This window comes from Schistocerca gregaria, chromosome 2, assembly GCF_023897955.1.
Source record: "Schistocerca gregaria isolate iqSchGreg1 chromosome 2, iqSchGreg1.2, whole genome shotgun sequence".
Lineage (NCBI taxonomy): Eukaryota > Metazoa > Arthropoda > Insecta > Orthoptera > Acrididae > Schistocerca > Schistocerca gregaria.
Window position 1 is genome coordinate 826,740,451 of NC_064921.1, and position 14,502 is coordinate 826,754,952.

The 14,502-nt window shown below is 44.3% G+C and overlaps 1 protein-coding gene across 1 annotated transcript in view; it reads left to right on the forward strand.

The window, feature by feature from the left end:
- The window catches only part of LOC126335999 (nuclear receptor subfamily 2 group E member 1), a 178,873-nt gene that overhangs the window by 143,056 nt on the left and 21,315 nt on the right, over nt 1-14,502 (forward strand). The window contains exon 5 of the mRNA XM_049999477.1: nt 13,498-13,845. Coding sequence (XP_049855434.1) covers nt 13,498-13,845 — 348 coding nt within the window. The remainder of the gene's footprint in view (nt 1-13,497; nt 13,846-14,502) is intronic.

A 14,502-nucleotide genomic window follows, 5' to 3' on the forward strand; every position in this document is an offset into this window, starting at 1 on the left:
AATGAAATTGCAATGGATAGTACCGTCGCCTACCGAAAACACAACTACCTCTTTCCTCTTATTCTGCAGACTCTCCTATGTTTCGTGATTATCAGGCGTTCTGTCAGAACTGTGATATCCTTGAGGTAGTGACTGGTGAGGTCTGAGCTTTGGTTCGCGCCGATGTCGTTAGTGATTAGATCCTCCTTCATACCATCCTTGAAGCAAGAGCCATACAAGTGCGAACAACTTTGGCAATCACCATTTGCATTGCAGACCTCCCTAAAAGTAGGTCACTTCCTTATGTTGACATGCCTGCTTCAATACAGCAACTCTCGCCTTTGCCCCCCCCCCCCCCACCTCCTCCTCAGGGACTTCAAATCACACCACCCCCTGTGGATGAGTGCCGCGTCAGTAGTTGGAGGTCTTCTAATTGACCAACTTATTACAGACTTTGATGTGTCTCCTCAATGATGTTTTCCCTGCCCACTCCGGTGCTGCTCATGGTACCTTTTCTGCTATCGATCTCACGATCCCCTCCCCTGCTCTCGTGACTTCCCTAAATTGGTCACCGCATGGTGATCTTCCCGACAGTAACCGATTCCCGGTGATTCTGTCGTTTCCCTGCCACCACCAGGCAGACAGGCCCCCACATTGGGCGTTCCACAGAGTGAATTGGCCTTGATCTATGTCTGCTGTGCACTTCGACACCTCTCTCCGAATTGCATTGATACGGTCGTGCAAGACGTCGCTTCCACTCTTCTCCATGCAACGGGTCCTCGTCGCCATCGACCGATACCATGGTGAATCAAGTACGTAGCGGCCGCTATCCAGGAACGCCGACGGGCGCTGCAACGATTTAAATGACACCCTTCACAGACGAACGTTCTCGCTTTTAAACGTCTCCATGCTGACACTCGCTACCTTATTAAGCAGAGTAAAAAGGAATGCCGAGAGCACTATGTTTCCTCCCTGGGGATATATACCTTTCCATCCCAGATTTGCTCCAAGCTCCGTAGCTTGCTGGGCCGCCAGCAAAATCAGTTGTCCAGGATCTTATCCTACAGGGTGTTCTGGGTACTGATCCGTCAGTCCTTGCAGAGCACCTCACGACACGCTTTGCGATAGCATAGACATCTCCTTCGAGTCCTGCGACCTTTCTCTGGCAGAAACATTGAGGTGAACAGACCTGTCTGTTTCATTCCCCACTAAGCTGAACCCTATAAGGAAACCTTCACTTAATAGGAGTTATTGCAGGCTCTTACTTCTTCACATGACATGGTCTCAGGCCTGGATCCATCCACAACCAGATGAGCCAACACTTGACATACCCAAAGGCAACATATTCTCAGGGTCTTCAACCACTTTTGGCTCTTGAGTGCCTTCCCCTCACAATGATGGCCATCCCCGTCCTTAAGTCCAGAAAGAACCCAATGTCTCTTGGCAGGTACTGTCCACTTGGTCAGACCAGTGTACTTTGTAAACTGCTTGAGAGCACGGTTAGCTTCAGATTATGTGCTCAAATCTTGGGGTCTTTTGTCCCTGTATCAGAGTGGCTACTTACCCAGAGTGGAAACAGCAATCCAACAGGCTTTTACTAACTGTCAGCACTTTGCTGCATTTTTCTTTGGTCTTAATAAGGCATATGACCGCCTGGTGCCATCATGTTTTAGTCAACTTCAATGACAAGGGCTTTCGCAGCTCCTTCCTTTATCTGCAAATTACTATCACACCGGCTCTTCCAGGTTCGAGATGCCACTTCACTCAGCACCCCTCAAATCCAGTAGAACAGTATCCCACAGGGTTCTTTGTTAAGCGTTACGCTCTTCTTCATAGCCATCAATGGGCTTGTAACCTTTGTGGAGCTGTTGGTTACCCTGGCGTTGTATGCTGACGATTTTTGCATCTGATTCAGTTCTCATTTGGTAGCACCTGCTGAATGTCAGATCCAAGGAGCCATCCAATGGGCCTCTGTATGGCCCTCTTCCATGTTTTCCACTTTTCTCCCTTCAAATCTCGAGTTATGCATTTTTTCCATCGACCTACAGTGCACCCTGATCCAGTACTTTATTTAGGCAACCAGCACCAAGATGTTGTAGCACAGTCGAGTTTCTTGAGCCTTATTTTTGATAAAAAGCTGATGTGGCTGCCCTGTATTTACCACCTGAAGACCACCTGCCCCATACATCTTGGGATGCAGACCATGTTACTCTTCTCCATGTTTACTACGCTCTGGTTTTGTCCAGACTAGATTATAGCTGCCCGTTTTTTGGCTTGGGAGCTCCTTTCACTCAGAAACTACTTGACTCTATTCATCATTATGGGGTGCACCTGACTATCAGTGTCTTTCGCACTAGTCCCATCGACGGTCTCTTCACAGTAGCAGGAGTTCCCCTTCTACAAATACGATGGAGGCAACTCCTGGTTTCTTGTGCAATAGTCATCTGACGATTCCCTGATCATCCCGTGTACCCCATCCTCTTTGCAAATGAGGGATATCTCCATCCTGATTACTGCCCTTGGGTGGGACTGCCAGTTGTAATGTGTCTCACTTCCTTCTGTCAGGATCTCCATCTCCACTCACTGGAAGAGTTCCAGAGCGCTACCATCTTCTACACTGATGGTTCTAAAATGATAGATAAGGTGGGATATGCTTTTACGTCTCCTAATGACATGGAACAACATTTACTGCCGGCATCATGTCGTGTGTTCACAGCAGAGCTGCCAGCCTTTAACAGGGCCTCTATTTTGTTTCTCAGACCACCCTGCAAAGTGTTTCAATATGTTCCCATTCTTTAAGTGGCTTGCAGGCTATAGACCAATGCTACTCTCATCACCTTAGGTCTCTGCTATCCATGACCTTCTCTCTGCTCTTTCTCTTGAGTAGCGAGCCACAACCATAAGTGGCTGTCGAATCAGACTGATGGTATCCCATGTAGTGGTGGAATGTCCCCTAATTTTGGACCTTCGTTCTAAGTACAGTCTCCCACATCCCTTGTCTTTAATATTAGCAGACAATTCACTGATGATTGACCTGGTCCTCAGTTTCCTACTTGAAAGTGGTTTTCATTTTCAATTGTAAGGTTTTTCTTTACTTCTGGAGCAGAGGCACGGAGATTGTGGCTGGGGCCTCTCTTCTTGTTTTCTATGTCTGGGACCCATGAACACTCTCTGTGCAAAGACCGCACTTGTATTCCTCTATTTTTCCAGTTTTTAGATTTTGCCTACCTTTCTATGCCTTCTGCTACGTGTGTTTTAACTTCCTCACTTCTTAGTTTGACCCCTCTGACTGGATCTGCCTAATTCTAACGGATCCTCTATCTTACACAAGTAACTGATGATCTCGCTGTTTAGTCCCATAATCCCCCTCAATCTATCTATCAATCAATCAAGACCACAAGTTTTTCACTGGCAGAAATCATTTTTGGAAAGCTGAGAACATGTTGAATATGAATCTTGCTCAGCGAGACCTCCAGCTTCAAAAACCGACAGGTGCCTGCTATCGTGAGATCAGACTGATGTTTAAAAGTAAGGATGAGAGGTGACCTGTTAAATTTAAACACTTTCACCATACTTCAAATTTCGACCAAAGATTTGCATTTGCAAAAATTTTGTTCTAGCTTGTGCCATAAAGCCTCACAACTGAGCAGAAGGATGTGTGCATTAATCTTCTTGAGAGGTTTGACAACGACCATGAATGGTTCAGACATGTGATCACAGGTGATGAAATCTGGATTTTTGAGTACGGTCCTGAGACAAAGTGGAAAAGTGGGGAATGGCACACTGAGACATCTACTCAACTGAAAGAAGCTTGTGTGACCAAATGAAGGAGTAAATCATGCTGATTTAGTTTTTTGAGAGTAGGGGTATTAGGCGTACAGAATTTTTTCTTTTGTCAACCAATTGTTTTACAAAAATGTCCTTGAAAGGCTCAGGAAAATTGTGAATTGAATGAGACTGAACAGTGCAGACAAACATATGCTGTACCATAACCTTGCTACTTGTCACATGGCCATTTTCATCCACGGAATTTTTGACCTCCAAAGGCAGTTTGCTGTTCCACAGTCCCCTGTTCACCTGTTCTGAGTCCTTTTGACTTCTTTCTTTTCCCTAAATTGAAAAATGCCTTCAAAGGACGCCATTTCGGGACTCTAGAGAACATTCGAAAGAATGTGAACAACATATTAAAGGCCTTACCAGTTGAAGCCTTTCAGCACTGTTACCAAGACTGGGAGCGACTCTGTGGGTGTACAGCTACTAAAGGAAAAAAAACAGAAACTTTGATAGATAAGTCTCACTTTTCTCACACATCTCGTATTACTATTGATAAAGTCCTTCATATCGTAGAATGTGTGGGTAGCTTAAAGGTCAATAATTGTTTGAATGAACAGTTATTTTGGTAAAACATTTTGTGAAAGCTCAGTAAATAATTTGTATCCCATGAGTTCATAAATATTAAGTGATTCTGACAGTCTTTTGTATGGATTACAAATGCGTCTATTGCTTCTTTGTTTCCAAGCAATGTACATTTCTCTACATTTTGTTTCTGGGAACTTCTTTATTGTATAAATTAAAACATAGTACGTACACTTCCTAACAAAAAAGTGAAGCACTCGGAAGACATTTTAGTATGTTGCTCTAACTTCGAAGAGGTATGCACCATCAGCGGGTATGTAAATCACTAGAGTTGCAATTCCCTCTGACATGTGACAGGCCACCAGAGTGCATCAGTGTTGTTTGTGTTTAGACTTGTTACCAGGGCAGGTATGAAGTATACAGGGCGTAAAAAGTATCAGATGTTGAGTGATCACCATGAAGGACACTGGTATGTCATGTACTTGCGCTAGACAGCGTTATCCGCACCTGACAGAGTTTGAAAGGAGCCTCATTTTGAGTCTCCATTTGTCTGGCTGGTCGAATTGGTGATGCCCAGGTTTGAGCGGCACTGGATACGACGGTTGCTCGGTGTTGGACTGAATGGAAACGTGAGGTCAGTCATACACGTGGTTTGGCCAAGGTACTGGTGGACCACAACTGATCGCCACAGTCTGCTCCAAACACAGTGTAAACCCTCCACGTCTGTGTCTGCCAATCGAGGACAAGAAATGGACGTCCTGCAAAATGCTGCGTTGTAAAGCACCATTGGTCAAAGACTAGCAGCAGCTGGATTATGGAATTACCATCCCATGCGTAGGTTGCCGTTAACACCACAATGCAAATGGATGCATTTGGAATTGTGCCATGACCATAAAGTATGGACTGCTGATGAACAGCGTAGCATTTTGTTCAACGACGAATAGCAGTTCTGCACTACACTGAATGACCATCGTTCGTAAGTTCGGCGGCGACCTGGGAGGAGGTCCTGTTCTTCCAATGTTTTGGTGAGGCACAGCGTTGATATTCCTGGTGTCACGCTGTGGGGAGCCATGGCTGGTACTCATTAAGGAAAGTCTGATGGCGTCCTCAAGTGGTATCTCTCCTGCAGTGGATATCATGGTGCTATTTTCCAGCAGGACAATGCTTTTCATTACATGGTATGTGTCTCTATGAACTGCCTGCGTAATGTTGATATACTCCTGTGGACAGAAAGGTCGCCATATCTATCCCCAAAAGAACACATGTGGGTCCAGCTCGGACATCAACTCTGTCTTTGTCAGTAGCTGGGGTATGAAGGACAAGTTACAACCGTTGTGGGCCAGCTTGCCTCAGGAGAGGATATAATGGCATTATGACACTCTTCCCTAACGAATCAGTGCCTGCATCCAGGTCAAAGGGCGTACAACGTCATATTGATAATTGGGCACATACTGGCAAGTTCTTTGAAAATTTGAGTCCAGTTTGTAATCACTGGGATAACACTACACAACCCCTCAAACCATGAAGTTCTATTTCGGTTTCTCCTCTCCTTCTGGATGCTTCACTTCTTTTTAGTTTAATTTTTTTACCGATTTGAGTCTTTCTATTCACAAAAGTAAGTTTTGCGATATGCCTTATATGAACAGTAATTAATTATCTTATCAGATTTCTTCTACAGCAGTGGTTCCCAGCCTGGGGCTAATTACCCCCTATATAGTAAAATATAATTTTCTGAGGTGTAAAAACAAGAGATTTCGATTGTGTTCCGGTTATGAAACAAAATTATTTTTATAGAGCTCATTATTTGTATAACTATTTCGTAATACTGTAATACTGATTATTAAATTACCAGTCATTGTCTTTTTTTCAAACACGATCATTAAACCGTGATGTAATTTGGTTGAGGTTAAGGCTTATGAAACGAATGTATGAACATAGTCCACTTTTCACAAACAACTTTTTACTTCATGCATGCACCTATGACAGTAAAACTGAGACGTGTACCTCACATATGCTTTAATGTCTCATCAAAATTCAAATGCCTTCTCTGAGTTGTAGATATTTCCCGCAATGGACCTAAATTGCTTCATTATTCATTTGGCAATAGATAATCCATCTTACTGACGGCACGGCGTAACAGTAACTACGTATTGGTTACTAAATTGCTGTGGGGCCTTCACAGCTTTATTATTATTAGCAGCAGTTATCAGACATAAAGCTTTGGCAGCCTAATGTCTTCCAATTTCCACCAGTTCAGAAATAAGGAGTCCAGGAATGAATTAATTTACAAACAGTAAGTGCAGCCCACGCATTTTAATTCATTTGCTTTTAAATGGGAGTGCTGAGTGCGGCTGAATGAAGAGTTTCTAGAAGGAGGAGTCATGCAGAGGATGGATATTTTGTAACAAGTGTCTATCCTTTTCTGAAAAGGAGTTATTCTATAAAAAAAAGGTTGTTAGAAATAAGCAGAACCATTATTTCATTATACAGTAAAACACCTACAGAAAATATCTTTCCTCATCCTAAACATAAAGTGTTCAAACAAAATTCTTTTTCAATCTAAAAGTTAGTTTTGCACTAATATTGATCACATTTGAGGTGAAGGGAACTAGCTAAGATTTGACTGCCCTCAAAGGTAACAGCATCAGAAAGGTAGGGAAACACAGCTCCACGGTGTTGAGATGTTAGGCACACCACCATACCATATGAGGTAATGTTTTGGAAAAGTGAAAATAAGGATGTCTTAATATATATTTCAGGTACATAATCCAGACGCCACCTTAATAAGTAAATTGCTCCAGGCACATTACCACTAATTTTTTTAATGTGTTGATCGTAACACAGCTTATAATTCAAATATACCGACAAATTTAACTAAACTTGCATCATCTGACGGAAGCTTGTGTTTTAGATTGAAACCATCGGCTGAATTACGTTTTCATTCAGTGAGAGTCCGTTAGCTTTAACCAAATAGGACACTTAACCAATTGTCTTTTCAGAACAAGTTTAAGACTGCTGAAATTGTTACTACTGTGGAGGAAAGTTATGTCATCTGCATATAGTACTGAACTCCATTTATTAAATTATCACAAGTTATAAATTGGTATTAGGAACAAGAAAGAGTGTAGTAAAGATTCCTGTGGAACATCTATCTTAACTTGCTTATGTTGTTGGACATTTATTTGCTAACACTGAATTCAATGACATGAACAAAGTCTTTCCTCGTAATAAGTCCTTTTGAGACAGTGATTCACGGACAGATACTCCGTTTTTCGTGAAGATTCATTCAGTTTCACAAGACTGTATCTTTTATGTGCCGAAAGAAATTAGGGTTTGTTTTGACTTACACGAAGGACTACAAAGTTTTTATCTTTAAAAGAACCATTCGAATTTACAAGGGTATATCTTTAAGATGCATACATATTCAGCCTTGGGGTACTTTTTATTCTGAAGTTTTCGATAAAAGTTTTCATTTAGCTTCCACAAATGTTCAATGTGCCACCACTAGGCACATGACGCACATGACAAACATCTCTAGATGATAGTCCGATACTCCGCCATACTTTTACGACCATGTCTGTAGTTGCTGCATTCACTTGTATTACCACGCGACGTCTTAGTTCATCCAAAATTGTTGGAGGGGGAGGAAAATGAAGAAATATTTCAACCCCGTCCCCTCCCGACAATCACTTACCGGCCAACAAACAACCCTGCAGGTCACTGGTGCAATGTGATACCTGTAAGTCCTTTGCGACCCATCCACCGTAGGGGTAGCTCTTTGTTAAGCCACCTGTTCAGTGGTGACCAATACTGCTAAGGAATGAAATTTCCCGGATGTTCGTGCAACTGTATAAAACATCATATGGACGAGCGAGAGAAGGAGGATCTTAATGGCGTCCACATGAACCGGCGACTTACAAATGGCGCCAATGTAAACTTTTAGCTTGGACACTAGTAAGCCAAAATTTACCCCGAATTTTTATCTTTGTTCAAAAGGAAGATATAGTCTTGTGAAGTGGGATGCATCATTATGAAACACCCTAGATTAGATAGTTAAAAGAATATCTGTGTGTTCATTCTTTTGACAGGAGGTCTTTGGGACCACGGCCGTTTGCTATTGTAGGAAAATGAAACACCTACAGCCGTCCTTATGATCTTATCTGTTGTGTCGCTACCAGATTCGGCGCTTCAATGCGCCATCTTCAGTCCGTAGTTGATGCTGAAGGAGTGAGTTGATGGTTGGGGTGCTGACACCACAGTTACACATAGTCTGCTTATAAGGATGGCTGCAAACGTTTTATTTTCTTACAGTAGTTAAAAGAATGTCTGGAAGTGACAACACAGACTATAGTTGCTTCTCAAAATGCGTTGTCCAACACGAAACAGCCCCGTAAGTAGACCCCTGTGGGCATACCTTAGTGATCTTTTGATCACCTTGCGGTTCCCTGCTTGCCACTCGACGACTGTGTTTCTTCAATAAGCCGTAAGTTTGTTGTATAGAACTGCTGGGAGCTGTAGGTCTTGAAGACTTGCAAACATCGCGGGCCACTATAAATTGCCCAATGCCCCTCCTACATTAGCACTGCTACTGCGTATTTCTTTTCTGGTATGTTTACTATTCCAATATCCCGATTAAGCGCGTCATGTATCGATTTTCCAAGAGTAAATCTGAAATCATGTAAAGGCGATCACAAAAGAGTCGCTCCTGGACCATAGCCAGTGAATTTAGAAGGCAGATCGCTCGATAAGATTTGCGTTCTGGCAGAATGTTGACCACGGATTTTTTTTAATAAGCGTATTCGTCGCCTTCTAAGCTGCAGGCACATGTGCCAGCAGGAGGAGGTCGTTAAAAAAGTTTCATCTTATATGTGGTGATTTGCGGTACATCCTTCTGTACCATATTCGAAGAATTCCGTCTTTTGCCTGTTAATGGTTGATGCGACTTCCTCGTGTGCGAAGGGCGGGCAGTCGCGTTACTCGAGTGTTGCGTTTCCAGCTATTCTCGTAATCCCGGGTATTCAGGTTCGTCAATCTGTGGAATGTCGTCAGGGAGGAGCTTATATAGCAGGAATCCCGCCGCATACCTCCGTCTCTGTTTCATTTCGTCATTGCGCTACCTCAGTGTTGATAATACTAATAGCATTTCTATTCTCGCGGTCAGTATTTTATGTGGTTCCTCCCAGTGATTGCCTTTAAATTGTAGCGTCTGAAATTTTCTGTGCGTATTTCTTCTTCTAATAATTTTCGGGTGGTAACTTATTTAGAGCTGACTTGACGGCCTTGTTTGAACATTCTCGCTCCTCAACCTAATTCTTATTCTATATCGAATTATTATGTAGCTGATACTATTTTTGTATGGCCTCATGGCAGACAAGAACTGGAGACATTCCTTTGTCACTTAAACGCATTTACATGAGAACGTTAAGTTTACGATGGAGATTGAGAAAGATGGAACTTTACCCTTTCTAGACGTGCTAGTGCGTCGTAAGACTGATGGGTCACTGGCCTATCCTATGTACAAATAACCCATGCACACAGATCTATATCTCCAGGCGTCTAGTTGCCGTCACCCAGCACAAACCGCCTGTGTTCTTAGTGACTTGGTACTACGGACGTACGGATTATAGGACGATGAAAACCTCCAAGCAAAATAGAACACTTGGAGAAGGTTTTTAAAGAGAATGACTACACTTAAAGCCAAAAAGGAAGGCCATGCACAGCTATAATAACAAAAACCAACGTACTGAGGACACTGGTGACGACCATTCCGTCCACCAGCGAACAGCTTGGCCCTGATTGGATCCATTAAGGACGACTTACAACTAAAAAAGCGGGCGTTTACAAAATTCCCTGTGATAGTGGAGCTGCATGTATAGGCCAGACGACACGAAATGTCTAAGAGCGTTGTACAGAAAACGACAGGTACACCCGTCTTCGGCGACCGTTATAATCAGCAGTGGCAGAACACTGTATGTGACGGGACATTCAATAGTATTCAAAAGAACAAAATTTTAGCTCCAGTTTCCAGTTTTTGGGATTCAGTAATCAAAGAATCAGTGGAAATACGTCTTTCCGATAATCTTATAAATCTTGAGAGCAGCTTTCGACTGGATACAAACTACAATCCTATAATAAAAATTATCTACTCACCGCGGAAACAACTGAGTCAGTCGATACACTTCCACCACCGAGGGCAGCATACACACCTCGGCTGTACCGTGTAAGTCATAATCTGACAAATGCGCCGAAAGACGCCAGCACATTTCGCATGCGTTTCGGCATAAATACGTAAATGCACCTGGGATCTTCAGTAGTTGTCTACTCGCATGAAGATGGCCGGGCGTCTCTGGGCATAAATATCGTGGCTGAATGTCTACAGGATCCGGCTGCACGCCCGAAAATTATTAGAAGAAAAAAATGCCTTAAATTGTCTGTCCAAATAAACCTCCCAGCGCCTCTTATTAGCTCGGAACAGCACTTTCTGAGTTCTACTGAAGCCTGCGTAAACTGCTCAAATCTGACCCGACTGTTTTTAACTCTCAAAGCAGGTTTTCATAGAGCTTTCGCCTGTGTCTGGACTCATCTTTTAGTGTCGTTAGTGACTGACTCTCGATCTAGTGGTGGCGATTGGGATGGCGGCATTATGCTCTCCTGTTAGCACTTCAGTCGATAGATGTGGCCTGTATTCTACCATTGTCTATCAGGATCATGCTACCAACTGGTCCTTTAATTGAGGTATTATTGACTGTACACTAGCTGTACTAGAGGATGGTGGCGGCGCAGTCTGTGAGGTGATGCATGAAGTGTGCTCACATGGACAACGACAAGAGTGGTTGCAGTATAGACCACTATAGTACACCTGTAATGACCACAAGTCCTTGGCATTTGTCTTCGGCATTTGGCCTAAATGATGTCAGTTGGTCTTATAAGTAAGAGGCTATTGACTGTCACAACAATAACAAAAAAGTTGGATCTAACATCACTACCTGTAGTACTGTTGTAATGAGCACAAGTCTTCTACATTTGTTAGATTTTATCTGAATGTTGTAATTTCATCTTTTAAGAAAGATATTCACTGGCAACTAGTTCTGCTATAGGACTTAGGCATACAAGGTGCAATGTGGTGCGCTGGGGTGGGTCAGAAGAACAAGAGCGAACACAAAATACATTCCTGTGGTTCAACTGCAGTGACAAGATAAATTCTAAGTTATGCTCTTTAAGGCTTTCCCGGCGCTGCATCTGCTTCATAGGTTCCCGGGAATTACGTCGGATAATATTGTAGTATCCGCACCATATTTCAATGAGACAACTGCCCGCCATCTTCAGGTGCTACTGTCGCATCGCTGAAAAGCTCGCCAATTTATATGTTGGCTTTCTAGAACAGCATAACGTCATCGAAGACCAATCGTGGAAGGCGTTGAATATCAGAGCCCTCTGCTGGAGAAACGGGCCGTGGTCTGCAAAGCGCGCCGCGGCGCGGGAAAATGTTGCCGGGAGCGACGGACCCCGCTCGCGCGCCGGTCTGTTGGCGCGCTATTTAAGCATCTGCGCTCAGGTTTCCTATCTGCGTTGACTCGGTGTAGTTGCTGTCTGCTGCTGACGATTCCTTAGTGCCGCCAAGGCTGGCTCCCAGGCTTTGCTCAGGTGAACCCCTGTGTCTCTGTTTATTAAATCACTGCTTATACGTATTTCGACCGCCTCTTTGATGGAGTCCCAGTACGTGGAATCATACGAGAAGATCTTGGTTTCTTCATAGTTAATGCCGTGTCCCTTGTCAAGGCAGTGTTCAGCAACAGCAGATTTCTCTGGCTGACCCAACCTCATGTGACGTTTATATTCGTCGCATCTGTCTTTAACCGTACGACACGTCTGGCGAATATAAGACTTCCCACATTGGCACGAGATTTTATATATTCCTGGTCTCCTCAGGCCGAGGTTGTCTTTAACAGAGCCCAGCATTGATTGCACTCGTGTGTGGAAGCCGGAAAACATATTTAATCCGGTGTTGCTGGGAAATTCTGCCCATCTTAAAAGACACGCCACCGACATACGATAGAAAAACCAACCCCTTGGCGTCTCTGCTTCTTCAGGCTGTTCTTGAGGTTTGGAGCGTGCTGGTCGAAATGTATTCCTGATCTGCTTCTCAGAGTACCCGTTCTGGGCAAACACAGAGCGGAGATTGCTAAGTACTGCCGATAAGCTGTCCTGATCTGAGATCCCTCTAGCCCTATGCAGTAGCGTCTGTAATACACTGCTGCGCTGTGAGGGATGGTGACAGCTCATAGCTTATAAATACAAGTCTGTGTGCGTAGGCTTCCGGAACACACTATGATCCAAGGAGCCATCTCCTTTTCTACAAACCAAAACATCCAGAAACGGGAGCTCACCATCTTTCTCTACCTCCATGGTGAAATAGATGCTTGGATGGAGGGAGTTCAGATGTTCCAGAAAAGAAGGAAGCATTGCAGTCCCATGCGGCCATACCACAAACGTATCATCTACATATCTCCAAAAACATTTAGGTTTCAGAACTGCTGTCTGAAGTGCTTTGTCCTCAAAATCTTCCATAAAAAGATTAGCTACTACGGGAGACAGTGGGCTACCCATAGCAACACCGTCAGTCTGCTCAACATACTGGTTGCTGAATAAAAAGTAAGTCGAGGTAAGCACGTGCTTGAAAAGGTATAAGATGTCCTCTTCCAGCATAGTTCCTATGAGTGGTAATGAGCCCATCAGATTCTAAGTTTCTGACATTTCTAGTGAATATTGTAAGTTGATCTTTTAAGCAATCTGTTAAACAATGATCATATCTAGAGGACTGTGACAGCACTGGGTGCAAGGAAGTGCACAAGGTGTGGTCTCAGGAACAAGAACAACAGTGGACCCAATATCGAAGCTTGTGGTAGACTTGTCTTTTCCGTCCAAATATTTCAGTTAATGTTGTCATATCGTCATTCACTTGTCATTGATACCTTTAGCTATCTACCAGTTGTAAATGGATCCTTGCTGGAGGAATATAGTGGCGCAGGAAGCGAGTCAAGAACAAGAATGGACCCAGTATTGACCCCTGTGGACCACCCATTAGTCCGGTTTGATCTGAGTGTTCTAGGTTCACCTTTTTAAGTGAGCTGCTACCGAGTTTGTGGTTGTTGTGCGGCGCAGGGTGCGAGGCGGTGCACGAGACGTGGTCGCAGTTGCTGCTGGGCAGCGTGCGGCAGGCGCGGCGCCACCCGTGCCTGGGTTGCGGGCTGTCGCGCGGCCAGCAGGACCGGCTGGTGCGCGCCGCGTGGCCGCGCCTGCTGCTGCTGCGCGCCGCCTGCTGGCCCGGCGCCGACGTGGCCGCGCAGCTGGAGGGCGCCGCCGCGTCGCCAGCAGCGTCGCCAGCAGCAGTAGCGCCAGCGGCAGCTGGCGACTGGCGCGCCGTAGCCGCCGCCGTCCGCGTGCTGCAGGACGCCAGGCTGTCTCCGCTGGAGGTCGCGCTGCTCGAGACCGTGCTCCTATGTCGCCCAGGTACAGCTCTGGCCCCGTATCACATCCCATAATGGCTGGGGCCAGCAGTGCAGTCTCAATTCGCACAAAACGACCTTAACTTTCATATACATTGCCGAAAAAAAATAGGATTGGATGACTGTATGTGCCACCTGGGGGATAGCAGGTGTACTGATAACGGATTCAATATCGTCTGTCATAGCGTAGTGGCATAGCTTCCAAAGAGCCATCTGTGTCTACCCTTTAATAGGGAATGCTCACAGCCAGAAAGCTCAGTGTGGTACATGCATGTGAATCAAGCAGGCAACTGTGCCATAGGAAGCCAACTGAGGGAGTTTGAAAGTGGTGAACTTATGGCCTTTCCAAGTGGTGGGATGGCCCTTTCAGCAAACTGCCACACAATTACGATGTGCTGTGTCAGCTGTGCAACAATGCTGAGTAGAGTTACAGCTCCCAAACTGAGTAGCTTAGAAGCAGACTTATAAGTAAACATCAGAGTAGTGGAAAAATTTAAATCAGTTAATAAAATCAAGTCTTCTGGTCCAGACTGTCTACCAATTACGTTTCCTTCAGAATATGCTGATGTAATAGCTCTATATTTAACAATCATATGCAACGTCTCGCTCGACAAAAAATCCTTACCCAAAGACTGGAAAGCTGCACAGGTAACACCAATAT